Source organism: Triticum aestivum, chromosome 6B (genome assembly GCF_018294505.1).
Source record: "Triticum aestivum cultivar Chinese Spring chromosome 6B, IWGSC CS RefSeq v2.1, whole genome shotgun sequence".
NCBI lineage: Eukaryota > Viridiplantae > Streptophyta > Magnoliopsida > Poales > Poaceae > Triticum > Triticum aestivum.
The window spans coordinates 542201094-542219533 of record NC_057810.1 but is presented as its reverse complement, the minus strand read 5'-3'; the positions used below and the strand labels follow the sequence as shown (position 1 = coordinate 542219533).

At 45.3% G+C, this 18440-nt stretch overlaps 3 protein-coding genes across 4 annotated transcripts; 1 reads left to right on the top strand and 2 right to left on the bottom strand.

The window, feature by feature from the left end:
• The first annotated feature begins 1604 nt into the window (after positions 1-1604).
• On the top strand, positions 1605-2548 carry LOC123137894 (trihelix transcription factor GT-3b). Its single transcript, XM_044557758.1, has one exon. It carries the CDS (start codon positions 1773-1775, stop codon positions 2253-2255), a length of 483 nt encoding a protein of 160 aa, XP_044413693.1. The 5' UTR covers positions 1605-1772; the 3' UTR covers positions 2256-2548.
• A 512-nt stretch (positions 2549-3060) lies between these two features.
• Positions 3061-6239, bottom strand: LOC123137893 (pentatricopeptide repeat-containing protein OTP51, chloroplastic). 2 transcript variants are annotated; one of them, XR_006468575.1, is made up of 3 exons: positions 5630-6239; positions 3439-5443; positions 3061-3358 (listed from the first exon to the last, which is right to left on the bottom strand). XR_006468575.1 is itself a non-coding variant. In XM_044557757.1 (2 exons), exons 1-2 carry the CDS (start codon positions 6119-6121, stop codon positions 3578-3580), a joined length of 2358 nt encoding a protein of 785 aa, XP_044413692.1. In that variant the 5' UTR covers positions 6122-6239; the 3' UTR covers positions 3061-3577. The 2 variants fall into 2 exon arrangements, 1 of the variants encoding a protein (XP_044413692.1); XM_044557757.1 differs by having other exon boundaries at positions 3061-5443.
• Positions 6240-6907: 668 nt separating this feature from the next.
• LOC123137892 (3-dehydrosphinganine reductase TSC10A) lies at positions 6908-9445 on the bottom strand. Its single transcript, XM_044557756.1, has 3 exons — positions 8662-9445; positions 8406-8553; positions 6908-7420 (listed from the first exon to the last, which is right to left on the bottom strand). Exons 1-3 carry the CDS (start codon positions 9196-9198, stop codon positions 7119-7121), a joined length of 987 nt encoding a protein of 328 aa, XP_044413691.1. The 5' UTR covers positions 9199-9445; the 3' UTR covers positions 6908-7118.
• Between the last annotated feature and the right edge of the window lie 8995 nt (positions 9446-18440).

The window sequence follows — 18440 nt, the reverse complement described above, 5'->3', positions numbered from 1 at the left end:
ACCCAGGTTTGGGCCCTCTCAAAGAGGTAAAGCCCTATGTCATGCTTTTGTTGTATTGATTGTGGATGGGGTATAAAGTACAGAATGATCTACCTCGAGATCGTATGTGTATGTCTCTAACTTGACCCTACAAACTAAACCCCTCGGCTTATATAGGCACCGGGGGTACCTAGGGTTACATGTAGGTCGGTTACATCTAGGGATAAACATGCCGATGATTCAAACGTGTCTTGAAGTGTGCGTCAAGTCTTCAAAGGATTCCATCTTGAGTACAGGGTCATGGCAAACATGACCCATTCTTCGGTAGCCTGGGGTCCTCGGCCCGACCCATGGCTGGCAGGCGAAGTGCTCAGCACCCCCTAATCTAGGACATCTTTAGAAAGGAGGCGGTGCCAGGCCGGGCACGCCTCCTTGCACGAGGTGATTCCCCTGCCCGACCCATGACTGGCAGGCCGAAGTGCTCAACACCCCCTAGTCTAGGACACCGTTAGAAAGGAGGCACGCCTCCTTGCACGAGGTGATTCCCCTGCCACTTTTGCTTGGAGCCGGTGATGGAAGGAGTTGGCGCGGCGCAGGCGTGCATGGCCGCGAGAGGACGGAGTGGCATCGCTGGGGGTGGCGGTGCATTGGTTGTGGTTACTCCATAGGGTAGGTTGGCGGCGCGGCGAGGCGGGACAACGGAGGCCCGACGACATAGGCGACGACGGTGGCGAGTGAGGTGGGAACGGAAAGGGCGGAAGTTTCCTTCGCGCCAAGCAGCTGGAAGGATAGGGAAACCGTAGATATGCCAGACTCGGCCTGGAATTTGCATCCTGCAAAAAAAAAAAAAGAATTTGCATCCCGCAAAAAAATTACCGGACGGCCGAATATACCGGCTGTTCCGGACAGAAAATTCGTTCCCGTCCGCTATATGAACGATTATTACGGCTGACCACATGTCATATGTGGTAAGCTATCCAAAAAAACCCAACATATCAAAACGATTATTACGGCTGACGGGTTGTTTTACATGATCTGATAGAGTTTGCTCCTAGCCCCCGCCGTCCTGAACAGGAGATCAGCACACGAAAGAAACCATCGGGCTCAAAAAAGCGTGGGCTGCAAATCCTAGAGCACATGCCGGCGCGCGGTGCCGATACAGAACGTGATTGATCACCGACGGCAGAAAATCAATCAAACAAACAAACAAATCCTCACGCGACCAATGGCAACATCAGAGTGTATGTCAAACATTATCCTGCGACCGCGAGCAAGTCTCGTCTTTTTTTTCCTTCGACACGGCACGTCAGGCTGACAGCGGCGCTGCCGGACGCCGCGGGCACAGGGTCGCGCTCGCGCGTGCGTGCACGTCATCGCTATCCAGGGAGAAACCGGTCAAACGGACAGCGATGCGAGCAGCACCTGCAGAGGTACGAGGCGGCGCGCGGGCATCCATTCGCAGAGCATGACGTGGCGTGGCGTGGCGTCGCCAGTGTGGACGGGGCCAAAGCCGTTCTCACCAGCCGGCGGGTGTGAACCGACGAGGAATTCGAGAGGCGTCGGAAAAGAGAACACGAGAGCGAAGGAGACCAACGGCTGCTGCATGCAAAAGCTGGCCCTGGCGACCCCTTCCACACCCACCAGCACCAACACGCGTAGCCGCGTAGGCGCACCCTTTATCAACCCGCGGCCTCGGCACGGCCCATGGTGAGCGTGGCAGGCCGGCGAGCGAGCGCGCGAGCGATCACAATCACAATCACATCACGCCGTCTTCCACGGTGCGCGGCGGGAGCATGCAACGGCAGCGCTTCGGGTCTGACGAAGGTCCGGGAAGAAACCCCGCCGAGGAGAGGAGGCTCAAGAGACCCGCGACCGAGTCGGAGGAGACCGGCGACGACGACGAACTGCCCCCGGGAACCAGGAGGAAGATGAAGGACACGCAGCAGAAGACGAGGCCGAGCGGCAGCACCGCAGCCGGCGCAGGCGCGGCGTCGTCGGCGTCCTCCGTCCGCGCCGTGCTGCAGGACTTCCTGGAGCAGCAGCAGCGCCTGGACGCGCAGCGGCAGGAGGCGGCGGCGCGGCACGCGCAGGAGCGGCTGGCCTTCGAGCAGCAGTGGCGGCAGGAGATGCAGAGACTGGAGCGGGAGCGGCTGATGCTGGAGCAGGCGTGGCGGGAGCGCGAAGAGCAAAGGAGGATGAGGGAGGAGGCCAGGGCCGAGCGGAGGGACGCGCTCCTCACCAACCTGCTCAACAAACTCTTGCGCGATGACTTTTAGGGAGTGACACGTGGCTCCACGACGCGTGCCTAATAATAATCAACAAAATTTGTTACTGGTAGCATAGGTTATGGCTCTGTGGGTCAGTAGAAATTCTTTGTTTGCTTTGTCTTCACCTGATCATAGATTAATCCGTAGGAATGTTAAGCCATTTTAGTAGTCTATATATCTCAGTTGCATACACATGTAATCACTAGCTAAGATGCTGCCAAATGCTCTGCGTGCCTTTTTCTGGAAGGGTAAATGTTTTTTCTGCCAGACATCATGGAACAAATATACGTTTTTACAGATTATTATGTACTGCCATTAGCGACAATCCATGAAAATTTCGCAAAGAAATAAAAAAGATTTGGCAAATGAGAACAGGTGAGTCATATGTTGTTGGAAATTCACTTTGACTCATAGGTGTATATGCACCCATTGTCTAAATACACATTTTAAAAAGTTAAAAAATTCGAGAAAAAATCCCACATGTAAATCCGGACATTATACGTGCGTGCACCAAGTTTCGGTGAAAACGGACTTTTTGTGGCTTATGTAAAAAAAGACAATTTTTGATGCCTGATTATAGCTATTCACGAGGCAATTTTGTATCCCTTTTATACATGCCACAAAATATGTCCTATTCTTTTTATACATGCCACAAAATATGTCCTATTTCACCGAAACTTTGTGTGCGGACATATGATGTCCGTATGTACACACGGGTTTTTTCTAGAAATTTTTTAACATTTTGAAATGTGTTTTTATACATATTTCATAATAGGTGTATCTATACCTAGGAGCCAAAATGCCACTCTCGTTATGTTTAATAACGTACTGTAAGTGGTCGACAGAATCCACAAATTTTCTGCCTAGTCTCTAGTGTGCAAATCTATCATGCAGATGGCTACATAGGTAGATCAATACGGGCAACATGTTGTTAGTACTTACTAGGAAGGTGTACAACAAAGTAAAAGTATACGTTACAAAACCCTGATCAATCTGTAGGCTTGTGAAGCTGTGTTCCTTCCGATGTTCAGATTGTAATGAACTACTTCCTGAATATTTGTCTTCAGTCTACGTTACAAGCTATAAGGGCAGAGCCCCAGTTCACTTTTCCACTGAAAAAAAATTTTGATGTCAGTTCACAGCGGTCACAGGCCATCGCCATAAAGGGTGATCAAGTTTGGCAGAAAATAACCTTTACAAACGAAAACCGCCACTTGGAGACTTTTCAAGCTCTACCACCAAACCACTAAAATATAGCACATCTGTCCGCAGCAAGAACTTGACGTTGATGCAGTGCCACCAGTCACCAGACATCTCCTACTCCCTGGTATTCACTCTTCACTTCCATACTTATGAGCATCATCAACAGAATCAGTATCAGTTTCTTGGTCATCACCAGAACCTGCGGTGCCACTTTCCTGTGTTGTCAAACCCAAGAAACCGTCCAATACATAAGGTTCTATAACTTTCCAGAAAGAATCGGCATTGCTCCCCTGAAAACCTATCCAGAAGAATTGCCCTTTCCTCTTCACTTTACTAGACAAGGACTGTGGATGCAAGGAGTTTACAATTCTTTCAACACCCTCACTGTTCCCACCACTGACCTTGAGAACGATATCACCTGATGAGAGTTTGAAGCCTCCAAACATGAACCAATACGCTAGAACACGTGGAGATAACCACCTATGGATAAGCTTTGGGAGAACAGGCTGACCTTTTATAAAGAACTGATCAGCAAAGAAACCAAAATGTAAATGAGGTATGGTTGAAAACTCATAAGGTATCTTGCTCTCATCCTCAAATGATCTGCTTGCTGAAGTCAGCCATTCAAAGAAACGCTCATGAATGTGCACCCTTAAGACCGAATGGGCATCAGAATCTTCCTGGAACTTAAAATGGACAATATGGACCCCTCTCTGTGCATGAGATTCAATCTGTGTGCCTCCCAGAAGCAAACCAATCAAAATCTCACGCTGCTCTTGATCCAACTTCATGCTCACGGGTTTTGGCTTAACAGCGACTTTCTTACCAAGACGGAGACCAGTCTGAAGTTCTTCCAACAAATCCTCTTGTACATCATACTTCTTTTTACACATCATATCATAAACCTTTTCAGCTTTCTGATAGTCTTCTGCAGAAATATAACCTCTTAGCATGATGTTGCAAGATTTTGTGTTAGTACCTATCGTCCCTTTTTTGTGCATTTCATCGAAGACCTCCTCAGCTTTCTCGACATTTCCAGCCCTTATCAGTGATTCTAGATAGATGGTGTACAGGATTCTATTTGGACGGCACCTAGCAAGGCATTTCGAGAATGTTAGTTCTAATTTCTCATGCATATCAAGATCCAAATACATGTACATCAGGGCAAGAAATGCTGGCATCAGATGCTTCATATGACTCTCAGAAAATTCATCCATAAGTTGTTCCGCAACATCTATCTCCTCAGCATTTGCCATTATCTCAATTATCTTATGATAAGTTGCAACGTTTGGGGGTATACTTTGCCTCTTCATTTCTCTGAATATATCCATGGATTTCATAGGCTCACCAGTTCGAGCATAAACCTCCATTCGGCAGACATAGGCCTGAGCAGGAAGTTCTGAACCCCTCTGGAGAATTTCATGCCATGTTGCCTCAGTTTCTTGAACCCTCCCTTCTTTGGAGAAGGCCCGCATGACTGACACCAGCACATCAATACTGTCATCAAAACCAGCCTGCTTCATTTCCTTCCTAAGAGCTATGATCCTGTCCCTATCAATGACATCTTGGTAGCTGTGAAGCCAGATGAGCCCAGCATAGACCTCCTTGTGCACCTCAAGATTGGTGGTGACCAGATTGTGGTAGATAAACTCAGCCTGCCTGAGGTTGTGCTTTGCAGTTCCTCCTGTCTTACTCACAAGTGCGCAGAACAAGGAGTTGTGAAGGCTTAGGCGAGGCTTGTAACCGCCCATCTGTATCATCTGGTTGTAGATAGTGCAAGCATGTTCAAGGCAACGTCCCCTGGGCGTACTGAGATATGCAACGGTCAATATGTGGAAAGTGGACTCGGCAGGCACACGGCCCTGCTTGACCATTGCCTCAAACATCTCCCGGGATTTCTCAACCTTGCCTTCCCTGCCGAGAAAATCAGCCACCCTTGTGGCAAGCGCAAAGTTGAAGCGGTACCAATACTGCCGCTCCATCCAGCTAAACACCTGAAAACAACCAACGAGTACATCTATGATCCATCCCATCGACCCATCGTGTATATGCAGCTACGGCAATTCGTCGAACAGTTCATGGGCAGCAAGAAACCAGATGAACATTTATTAGAGCAAATTACTCGAAAATGTTATGGCCTTATGGGAGAGGTGGGTGTGTGAGCCTGCGAGGGTACTGACCCGGAAGGCGGCGTCGTTGTCGCGGATGCGGAGGCAATGTGCAGCTACGTAGGTGGCGTCCTCCTGGGTGAGCCACTTGCGCTGGGCGTTGAGGATGCGGGTGAAGGTGGAGTGCTTGTAGGCGGGGAGCTCCTTGCAGAGCCAGGCAATCCTGGAGCGGCGCCACTGCTCGGGCAGCTCCTCCAGCTCGGGCACCACCAGCTCCGGCGACCGCACCGCGTCCCTCTCGTCGGCCGACGCCCACGCCTGGTCCTTGAACATACCAGACTCGTCGTCCTCCTCGTCCTCGTCGTCGGACTCCTGCACTAGGGACTCCAGAGCTGACGCCACCGCTGGAATTCGAACTCTCGGTGGGGATATGGCGAGACGGCGGGGGAGGAGCGGGGGAACGGCGAGGCGGAGAACGGGAGGCGGAGAAGCGAAGGTGGGGAAGAAGGCGGCAGAGCATCGTAGTGCCGGAGATGGAGTGGCGCAGTAAGAGGTGGAGGCCATGGGTGAATCTCGATGGCGAGGACCGGAAGCGGAAGCTGTGCTGCTTCTATCTCACTCGGGCTGCCTCATCGTCTCCCCGGGTTGCCGTGTACCTCTCCGCGGAGCGAGGACTGGTACCTTCCAGGGCCACCCAAAGTGATCTCCTCCATCGATCCTTATTTCGACGATCCACAGCAAAACTTCTGCTGTTTACGAAACCTCAGATATCATGGATTTTGCCTCATCAAACAGACGGAACTGTGGATGCATTTTTCATTTAGAAATGGCACCAGAAAATTGGCACTGATATATAAATTGCCCAAACGTCTTATATGTAGGAATGGAGGTAGTAGTATATATTTGTTCGAACATCCAATTCTGAGCCCGAGAACATCTGCATTTGGCAAACAGTAAATTAAAAAAGCTAGAAAAATTCGAAGAACCCCGACTTTTTTTTGCACGTAAGATGTTTGAGGGCGCGAAGTGGATGCCAAATTTGCATTTGGACATCCGAGTAGCTCTCAGTAAAAAACAAAAATCAGATTCAAATAGTGCACAAACAGTAAACTTTTTCACATACCCTAAATTTGATATATTCTTTGCGGAGAGCAGCTCAGATATCCAAATGGGACATCAAGCACTCAGTCATCTTTCTCCGCAAAAATAATTCTGAAAATTTTGAATTTATTTCGTATTTTTCATGATTGTTTTGTTCACTCCCCGGCTAGCCAAAACACCTCGTCCATATTTATTCCTTTACCTAGTACATATATTGTTCCTATATTACTAAAAGTAATAACAGAAAGATTAGAACACAGGCAAAAGGGGACTATTAACTTTCTGTCCAGTACAAGTGTACAACGTGCTAAGTATATCTGGTCAAAAATAATAACCCAGATATACATTTTGTATCCCAAAATACAACCGGGATATACATTCAGTGCAGGGATAACAATGTACATTATTGGTTGTATAAAGTCCTATGAAAATCTGGGAATCTCAGGGCTAGTTTGGGCTTTCACCCATGTTTCTTGTTCTTGGCGTACCAGTTCTCAATAGTAGAGAACCAATTCCACTGGAAACATAGTGCTACAAATCGCATCAGTCCAGCACCGATCACCTCCACGAATGCAATTAACGGGGAACTCTGGGGGGTTAGACCAGAAGTGGCTATAGCTAACATTGCTCCCTCGAAATTGCAGGGGACAATAAACCTCCCAGATTTGATGCCGTTTAGAGCCTTCATAGCAACATCATCAGCCTTCATTCCACCAGATGAATCTGCTATGATAGTGGTAAGCTCTGGCCTCTTTTTCTTCTCTGCAACCAATAAGAAAACAGCCAAGTACCCGTCATGCTTCAGTTTCACTGTATGAATATGCACTCTTTTTATTTTTCTTTTTGAGAGTAAAGTGTGAAATGAATGTGAACTGGATATTCCCTCCGTTCGGACATAAGGGGCATGGTTATAGTTCAAATTTGAACTTTGAACTAAAACCATGCCACTTATTTCTGAACGGAGGGAGTACAACACTAATGTGCACAGCTGGTCCCCTAATCCAGAACGGAGGGAGTAGCTCCAGAATTGGGTCTGTTAAGAACTACTCCCTCCGTTCCTAAATATAAGTCCTTTTAGAGATTCCAATATGGACTACATACGGAGCACAATGAGTGAATCAACACAGTAAAATACGTCTATATACATCCGTATGTAGTCCGCACAGAAATCTCTAGAAAGACTTATACTATTTAGGAACTGAGGGAGTATGAAATGTACATGGTCAGGTGGAGGGTTCTCGCACCCATTTTCTCCTATCAATATATGATATGCACGCTTGTGCATATTCTAGAAAAAAAATGAAATGTTCATGGTCTTAAAAATCATACCAAAAATCAGAACTATATTTTTTTTCCGTTCTTCCATCAGGACAGTGCAGCTTGCAAGAATCAAATAAGGCTATTTAACTAGCAGTGAAATTATATCTACATAAGATCAGTTCATCACTTTGTCAATGCAAATTTACTGGTAGGCATAACTAATCAAATGGTTTCGGTTGTACTGGTCTTATGATCCTTTAAGTAAACTGTTTGCATTACATTTTCATCAGTACATAAGCTTGAAATTTTGAGGATCTAAAAAGCGTCTCAACTACACCAATTACTCAACCGTGTCACAATCTTCAGAGATGTAAATCATCTAATAATTTTTGTATCATGTGAGAAATTCGACGGGAAAGAAGATTGTAAGTTAATTAGATAATTCAGCAATCACTTCAAAGTTCAAACATATATTATCAATACATACCCTCGACAAGACCCGGTGTCTCTGTGTCAGGAGGGAAGATCAGCGACACATGAATATCGTCCGAAACGACCTCATGCTGCAGCGACTCTGCAAGTCCAGTTAGTGCGAACTTGCTCGCGGAGTAAGCAGTATACCCATAAACACCAACCTACAGCAAAGATATCATTTGAGCTTTATCTCCCATCATGAGACATTACATCAAACACTTTAGCTGCATTGTTGGCAAAGCAGCGAAAGAACCCTGTATACTGTATACCTGACCAGCCTGCGATGACATGATGGCAATGGACGCCGGGAGACTGGTCTCGCGGGTGCGTGCCTTCATGGCAGGGAGCGCGGCCTTGATGAGGTGGAAGGTCCCCATGAGGTTGATGTCCACCATCCACTTGACCTCCTCCATGTCCTGCTTCTCCAGCTCCTGCGGCACGAACACGCCGTGGTTGCAGACGAGCACGTCGACTGGCCCGGCCTCGTCGAGTGCGCGTGCCACGGCGGCGGCATCCCGCACGTCGGCCTGGTGGACCCCGACGTCCTGTCCCGTGGCAAGCCTGATGGCGGCGCGCGCGTCGTCGAGGCGGGCGGCGTTGCGCGCGAGGATGGAGACCCGCGCGCCCTCCCGCGCGGCGGCCGTGGCGAGGGCGAGCCCGATGCCACTGGACCCGCCGGTGATGAAGACGTGGCGGCCCTTGAGCGGGATTCGCGCGGCCCGTGGCCGGGTCAGGAAGGCGAGAGCGGCGATGAGGCCGACGGGCGGCACCAGGAGGAGGAGCAGGAGGAGGAGTGCTGCGGCCATGGCGAAGTCGCGCTAGGGCCTGGATTTCGGCGGCGGTGGAGTGAAGAGGTGATTGAGGTGCTGGGGTTTAAAGAGGGCGAAGGGGCCGCCGGAGTGGACCGGGGCGAGGGCGGCAACGGAGGAGGAAAGGTCGTCGCCTGACAGGTTCAGATCTAGGACGGCGACCGTCGAGACAAGCGAGCACACTCGCCTGGACTTCAGGTGTGGGGTTCCCCGGCCTCGCGCGTATCGGACGCGAGGAGGGGCTTGATTGGGTGCGCGAGTGGTGGGAAGGCCGGCGCCCGGCGGGCGACGGCAGATCTGACCGGGCGACATGGAGGCGGCCCATCCACCCTCACGTGGGCTGAAGCGACTTTGCCGGGTTCACCTTGTGGGCGAATCCTATTGGACGCCCGTGTGCGTTGGCCGGGGAAAATCCTATTTGCCGCTCTTTGCGGCAAACAGTCGGGGTTCCGCACACCCTATCGCTCGAGCGTTCGTGGGCGGGCCAGCCTGTTAAGCGTTCCAATCCTACTGGTTTTGGGAACCTTCTATGAATGTTCCAAGCCGGTTTTTTCCGGTTTTAGGAACTTTCTAGAAGGTTTCTGAACCGGTTTTTTCTTTTTGATTTTTCTTTCCTTTTTTCGTTTTTCCCCTTCTTTTTTCTGTCTTTTTTTTTTCTTCTTGCTCCTTTCTTTTTGATATTTTTCTATTTTATTTTTACAAAACGTTTAGGATTTTATTTTTATTTACTTTTTATTTCTTTTTCTTTTCTTCTCTTTTTTTCAAAAAATATCAAAAAATTTAAGTTTTGTTTGTGTTTCAAAAAAAATTGTTCAGTTTTTGAAAAAATGTTCGCAAAATACAAAAATTGTTCTTGATACACAAAAAAGTTCAAAACTTTTGAAATTCAGAAAATGAACTAGATTTCAATTTTTTGTTCATATATTCTAAAAATGTTCGCTCTTCCAAATTTGTTCGGGATTTTTCAAATTTGTTCTCTGTTTCAGAATTTGTTCTCTGGTTTTGGAAACCTTCTAGAAGGTTCCTGAACCGTTTTTTTTCATTCCTTTTCTTTTTCTTTATTCTGATTCCTTTTTCTTTTCCTTTTTTGTTTATTGTTTCTTTTCTTTTTGTTTTTTGTTTTCCTTTTTCAAAAATGTTCTCTTTTACAAAAAACGTTCATATTTTCAAAAAATGTTCGATTTTCAAAATTTTGTTTGTGTTTTGTTCCGGAGTTTCAGAAAATTGTTTCCGATTTCAAGAAAAATTCACATATTCAAAAAATGTTCACTTTTTAAAATATTATTCGCGTTTTGAAATTTTGTTCGGGAGTTTTAAAACTGTTCATTTTTTTAAATTTTGTTTGGAATTTCAAAAAGTGTTCCCGTATTCAAATTTTGTTCATTGATCCAAAAAATGTTTGTGCTTTTGAATTTTGTTCGGAGTTTCAAAAAATATTCCTGTTTTCATTATTTTTGTTCTCAAATTTCAAAATATGTTCAAGCGGTTCAAAACATGTTCCCGTTTTAAATAAATTGTTCGCAAATTTAAAAAAATGTGCATAGTTTCATTTTTGAGTTTTGAAATTGTTCAGTTTCAAATTTTTGTTCACAAGTTTCAAAAAATGTTCGGGTGGTTCAAAACATGTCCCCGTTTTGAAAAATTATTTGGAACTTAAAAATTGTTTATAATTTTTTATTAAATGTTGATGTTTCCATTTTTTAGGAGATTCAGAATAATGTTCGCTTTACATTCCCCACAAAAAAAAGTTTGCTTTTCCAAATTTTGTTTTGGAATTACAAAATATGTTCCCATTTCAGAAAACTGTTAATGATTTTCAGCAAATATTTTTTAGCATTTATGATTTTAGCTGCTTTGAAAAAATTGCTTTTGTAATTTCAGAAATTCTTCGAATCTGTGCTGGAGTTCGGTTCTTAATGGTTGGTGTTGTGAAGTAATCACGAATGGTCACTAGTTCAGCTGGTTATATCATCTTCTCTCCAGGACGGAATACAGGGTTCGATTCCCTGCGAGCGCACTCCTTTCCTTTTTCTTTTTGAGCCAGTCGCTACTGTGGACAAAAAAGGCCCAGAAAGCCCACGAACTAAGACGCTCTGTGCGAAGCCCCAGCTTTTTGACGCAAAGAGCGTCATATAGGCAGTCCCGTTGGCCGGTGCATGATTTGAAAAACATGTTCATGATTTTCGTTATTGTGGGCGAAGAAAGCGGGCGCGCACCCCACGCTCCCCTTATGGGCCGGCCCATGTGTGGCCGGGACGCCGCCGGTTATTTTTTTGCGGATGCTTTCCTTTTCTTTTTTAATTTCCTTTTTCTTTTTTTCAATAATTCGGGATATCAAATGGTCCTAAATTTCAGAAAATTTGCTAATTTTGAATAAAACACTCATGATTTCCAAAAAGATGCTTGGTAATTCAAAAACTTTTCATGAATTTGGCAAAAAATGTTCACAAATTTAAAAAGTGTTCATGAATTTAAAACAATGTTCATGATTTCAAAAAAATGATCGTGAAATTGAAAAATGTTCACAAAATAAGTAAATCATGATTACAGAAAAATGCTCTAGAATCCAAAAACTGTTCACGAATTTGTAAAAAAAAATGTTCACAAAATTTTAAAAAGTTCATAATTTAAAATATTCAAACAAATGTTCGGTAATTTGAAAAATGTTCATGAATTTGGAAAAAATGTTCACGAATTTGGAAAAAAGTCACGATTCAAAAAAAATAGCTAATTCTAAAAATGTTCACGAATTTGAAGAAAATGTTCATGATTTTGAAAAGGTATTCTTTAATTTTAAAATGTTCGTTATTTCAAAAAAATGTTCATGATTTGAAAAACATGTTCATGACTCAAGAGAATGTTCACAATTTTCTAAAAAAAATCATGATTTCGAAAAAAATGATCATGAGTTTTTTAAAAATGTTCACAATTTCAAAAAAAATGTTCCTGATTTAAGAGTAACGATTTAGTAAAAATAAAACCACGATTTTGGAAAAAATGTTCATCATTCAAAAAAATTCGATTTTAGAAACAAATTGCGATTTAATAGATTTTTCAGAAATTGAAAAACAAGAATAAAAATGAAAACATAAAAGTAAAGAAAAAATGAAAAGAAAACAGAAAAAGAAAAGAAAAAACAAAAAAAGAAAAAGAAAACCTGAAAGAGAAACATAAAAACCCGGTTCATGGAAGGTTCTACACCTACGTGTAGAACCGGTTGGGGTCAAACCCCGAAATGGGCCGGCCCATAGAAACAGCAGCGGGCGAGGCGGGGGTACGCGCCACGGCTCTCGCGGGCGCGGTACGCGGCGTATAGGATCCCCGGGTGCAGACGTGCAGTATGTGCGTTGGAGTGGAGAGGTGATTGAGGCGCTTCAGGTGAGCCAGCCCATCAGACTTTGGGCGGGCTTTGCTACACCTACGATAGCTTGTTACGAAAAGTTACGTACATGTTGATGTGGCTTCGTTTAAGTGGATAGCACACCCCCATCCTGAAAATCAGGGGGGATTAGTTAGAACTAGAGGGTGACGCGCGCTTTGCCGCGCCGTTGTTTTTCAATTGTGAAGTCTATTTTTTAACCAACATTTGAATATCAAACCGAACCTAACTAAGTTGACGGATATTTCTGGTTTATGTGATTTATGGTGTTCGGTTGAGTATATCTGTTGCTAGTTGCTTGTTGTTCGTATGTATCGTCGGTTTTTATAGTACATAAACCGAACTGAGCATGTACATGAAATGGACCTCCCTTTTCTCCAATTACCCCTACTTCGCTTTTCCCAAAAAAACATGCCTTCTTTGCTGGCAGGTGTAGGCATCAATGTGTGTCGATATGCAATCCATCGAACACTATAGGAGCACCACATTTGTGTGCGAATAGGCCCAAACATTGAATAATTTAAAACCGGTTTATTGAGAAACAAAGCAAATTACCAAGAGCAAATGATCTAAATCGAAGTAATATGTGGTAAATGATCTAATGTCCAACTAATGTAGGGCAAATCATCCAAACCAGGAGGCTCATCTCGCCTTCGTGTTGAACTGCTGATCCATCTGGCTCACATCGATTGATGGGCATGCGAGCGGGGTGGTCTAGGAGCTCGACCTACTTACCAAGAACATATGTGGAATCAATATGAGCATGTGATGAATCCGTCCATGCTTACCCAGAACTCTGAAGGAAGTACGTAAATGAACCTATTTTAACTAATGTGGGTAAATCATCCAAACCCAGGGGGCTCATGTCGTTTACCCAATTTTGCTGAACTTTACCCAGAACACTGGCGACACCCCATCAGAATCCCCTTTCCTCACAAAAATTCACATTCGCCAGCGATCATATACCCCATTTCACAAGTGACACCACGTTTAAGAGGCAAGACACAAGAGAAACAAAAAAAAAACGATCAAACTCTCGTAAGCAGCGCCACTAACAGCCCAACGAAGCCTGGCAATTGGACGTCGTTGTGAACACCTCCGGCCGCACAGCAGACCGGACAAGACTCACACACAGAGCGCCCTATGACACTCGCCCCGTCGATGAAAGCACAAGTGCTCCCTGGGTGATTTTGGTAATTAATGTCAACATATCTTTTGTTGGACTAATACTTTTACCTAGTATGTTTCAGATAAGTTCAACAATGGAGTGGTATGGACTAGAGGATGTGGAACCCCTTCAAGACGCTAAGGACAAATGATTGGCTCAAGCTCCAAGCACAAGACTCTACATTTTACTTTTAGTGATCCAAGATCACATTGGGTCCATAGGAAAGCCAATACTATTAAGAGGGGATGAGGTGTTGCTTAATGGCTTGCTTGCTCAAAGTGCTTAGTGATATGCTCCAAAGCCCTCAACCACTTTCTCACATCCACATATGTTCCAAACGAAAAGTCAAACTCGGCCATACCAAAACTTTCTATCTGGCGCCACCGAGTTCAGATGACATAGCCACTGCCAGAAACCCTAGTATTTTCGGTCTCACCGATAGGGATCTCGGTCTCACCGAGATGAGATTGTAATCTCTCTGTTACCCTTCATAACATTTCGGCCAAACCGAGATAAGTGATCGGTCCCACCGAGATTGCAATGCAAACTCACTATTTCCCTTTCATAACGTTTCGGTCAAACCGTGATGAGCGAATCGGTCCTACCGAGTTTGCCTGACCAACTCTCTATGTGTCTTTTATCAAAATCGGCCTCACCGAGTTTATGTAATCGGTCTCACCGAGGTTACGTTATGCCCTAACCCTAACCATATCGGTCCCACCGAGTTGACATGTCGGTCCCACCGAAATTCCTAACGGTCACATTATTTACTAAATCGGTCCGACCGAGTTTAACGATTCGGTCCCATCGAGTTTGGTAAGTTGTGTGTAACAGTTAGATTTTGTGTGGAGGCTATATATACCCCTCCACCCACTCTTAATTCGTGGAGAGAGCCATCAGTACATGCCTACACTTCCAACATACATTTTCTGAGAGAGAACCACCTACACTTGTGTTGAGGTCAAGATATTCCATTCCTACCACATAAATCTTTATCTCTAGCCTTCCCCAAGTTGCTTTTCACTCAAATCTTCTTTCCACCAAATCCAAATCCTGTGAGAGAGAGTTGAGTGTTGGGGAGACTATCATTTGAAGCACAAGAGCAAGGAGTTCATCATCAACACACCATTTGTTACTTCTTGGAGAGTGGTGTCTCCTAGATTGGCTAGGTGTCACTTGGGAGCCTCCGTCAAGATTGTGGAGTTGAACCAAGGAGTTTTTAACGGCAAGGAGATCGCCTACTAAGTGAAGATCTACCCTAGTGAGGCAAGACCTTCGTGGGCGACGTCCATGGTCGGATAGACAAGGTTGCTTCTTCGTGGACCCTTCATGGGTGGAGCCCTCCATGGACTCGCGCAACCGTTACCCTTCGTGGGTTGAAGTCTCCATCAATGTGGATGTACGATAGCACCACCTATCGGAACCACGGATAAAAAATCTCCGTGTCTCTGATACGTCTCCAACGTATCTATAATTTATGAAGCATTCATGCTATTTTATTATCTGTTTTGAATGATTACGGGCTTTATTTTACACATTTATATCATTTTTGGGACTAACCTATTAACCGGAGGCCCAGCCCATATTGCTATTTTATTGCCTGTTTTAGTATTTCGAAGGAAAGGAATATCAAACGGAGTCCAAACGGAACGAAACCTTCGGCAGCGTGATTTTTTGGAAGAATATGATCCTGAAGACTTGGAGTTCACGTGAGAAGATCCTCGAGGAGGCCAGGAGATAGGGGGTGCACCCCCCCCCCCTACTGGGCGTGCCCCCTGTCTCGTGGGCCCCTCGAGGCTCCCCCGACCGACTTCTTTCGCCTATATAAGCCTACTGTTGGGTTATGTAGTAATTTCAAAAATTTTCCTACGCGCACACAGGATCATGTGATGCATAGCAACGAGAGGAGAGTGTTGTCTACGTACCCAACGTAGACCGACTGCGGAAGCGATGACACGACGTAGAGGAAGTAGTCGTACGTCTTCACGATCCAACCGATCAAGCACCGAAACTACGGCACCTCCGAGTTCGAGCACACGTTCAGCTCGATGACGATCCCCGGACTCCGATCCAGCAAAGTGTCGGGGAAGAGTTTCGTCAGCACGACGGCGTGGTGACGATCTTGATGAACTACAGCAGCAGGGCTTCGCCTAAACTCCGCTACAGTATTATCGAGGAATATGGTGGCAGGGGGCACCGCACACGGCTAAGGAATCGATCACGTGGATCAACTTGTGTCAACTTGTGTGTTTAGAGGTGCCCCTGCCTCCGTATATAAAGGAGCCAAGGGGGGAGGAGGCGCCGGCCAGGAGGAGGTGGCGCAGGAGGAGTCCTACTCCTACCGGGAGTAGGACTCCCCCCCCAATCCTATTCCAACTAGGATTCCCAAGGGGGAAAGAGGGAGAGGGGTGGCCGGCCACCTCTCCTAGTCCTAATAGGACTAGGGGAAGGGGGGAGGCGCGCAGCCCCCTTGGGCTGCCCCTTTCTCCTTTCCACTAAGGCCCATGATGGCCCATATGGCTCCCGGGGGGTTCCGGTAACCTCCCGGTAACCCGGTAAAATCCCGATTTCACCCGGAACACTTCCGATGTCCAAACATAGACTTCCAATATATCAATCTTTATGTCTCGACCATTTCGAGACTCCTCGTCATGTCCGTGATCACATCCGGGACTCCGAACAACCTTCGGTACATCAAAATGCATAAACTCATAATATAACTGTCATCGTAACCTTAAGCGTGCGGACCCTACGGGTTCGAGAACAATGTAGACATGACCGAGACACGTCTCCGGTCAATAACCAATAGCGGGACCTGGATGCCCATATTGGCTCCTACATATTCTACGAAGATCTTTATCGGTCAGACCGCATAACAACATACGTTGTTCCCTTTGTCATCGGTATGTTACTTGCCCGAGATTCGATCGTCGGTATCCAATACCTAGTTCAATCTCGTTACCGGCAAGTCTCTTTACTCGTTCCGTAATACATCATCTCACAACTAACATATTAGTTGTAATGCTTGCAAGGCTTATGTGATGTGTATTACCGAGAGGGCCCAGAGATACCTCTCCGACAATCGGAGTGACAAATCCTAATCTCGAAATACGCCAACCCAACATCGACCATTGGAGACACCTGTAGTACTCCTTTATAATCACCCAGTTACGTTGTGACGTTTGGTAGTACCCAAAGTGTTCCTCCGGTAAACGGGAGTTGCATAATCTCATAGTCATAGGAACATGTATAAGTCATGAAGAAAGCAATAGCAACATACTAAACGATCGGGTGCTAAGCTAATGGAATGGGTCATGTCAATCAGATCATTCTACTAATGATGTGACCTCGTTAATCAAATAACAACTCATTGTTCATGGTTAGGAAACATAACCATCTTTGATTAACGAGCTAGTCAAGTAGAGGCATACTAGTGACACTCTGTTTGTCTATGTATTCACACATGTATTATGTTTCCGGTAAATACAATTCTAGCATGAATAATAAACATTTATCATGATTATAAGGAAATAAATAATAACTTTATTATTGCCTCTAGGGCATATTTCCTTCAGTCTCCCACTTGCACTAGAGTCAATAATCTAGATTACACTGTAATGAATCTAACACCCATGGAGCTTTGGTGCTGATCATGTTTTGCTCGTGGAAGAGGCTTAGTCAACGGGTCTGCAACATTCAGATCCGTATGTATCTTGCAAATCTCTATGTCTCCCACCTGGACTAGATCCCGGATGGAGTTGAAGCGTCTCTTGATGTGTTTGGTCCTTTTGTGAAATCTGGATTCCTTTGCCAAGGCAATTGCACCAGTATTGTCACAAAAGATTTTCATTGGACCCGATGCACTAGGTATGACACCTAGATCGGATATGAACTCCTTCATCCAGACTCCTTCATTTGCTGCTTCCGAAGCAGCTATGTATTCCGCTTCACATGTAGATCCCGCTACGACGCTTTGTTTAGAACTGCACCAACTGACAGCTCCACCGTTTAATGTAAACACGTATCCGGTTTGCGATTTAGAATCGTCCGGATCAGTGTCAAAGCTTGCATCAACGTAACCTTTTACGATGAGCTCTTTGTCACTTCCATATACGAGAAACATATCCTTAGTCCTTTTCAGGTATTTCAGGATGTTCTTGACCGCTGTCCAGTGATCCATTCCTGGATTACTTTGGTACCTCCCTGCTAAACTTATAGCAAGGCACACATCAGGTCTGGTACACAGCATTGCATACATGATAGAGCCTATGGCTGATGCATAGGGAACATCTTTCATATTCTCTCTATCTTCTGCAGTGGTCGGGCATTGAGTCTTACTCAATTTCACACCTTGTAACACAGGCAAGAACCCTTTCTTCGCTTGATCCATTTTGAACTTCTTCAAAATTTTGTCAAGGTATGTGCTTTGTGAAAGTCCAATTAAGCGTCTTGATCTATCTCTATAGATCTTAATGCCTAATATGTAAGCAGCTTCACCGAGGTCTTTCATTGAAAAACTTTTATTCAAGTATCCCTTTATGCTATCCAGAAATTCTATATCATTTCCAATCAGTAATATGTCATCCACATATAATATCAGAAATGCTACAGAGCTCCCACTCACTTTCTTGTAAATACAGGCTTCTCCGAAAGTCTGTATAAAACCAAATGCTTTGATCACACTATCAAAAC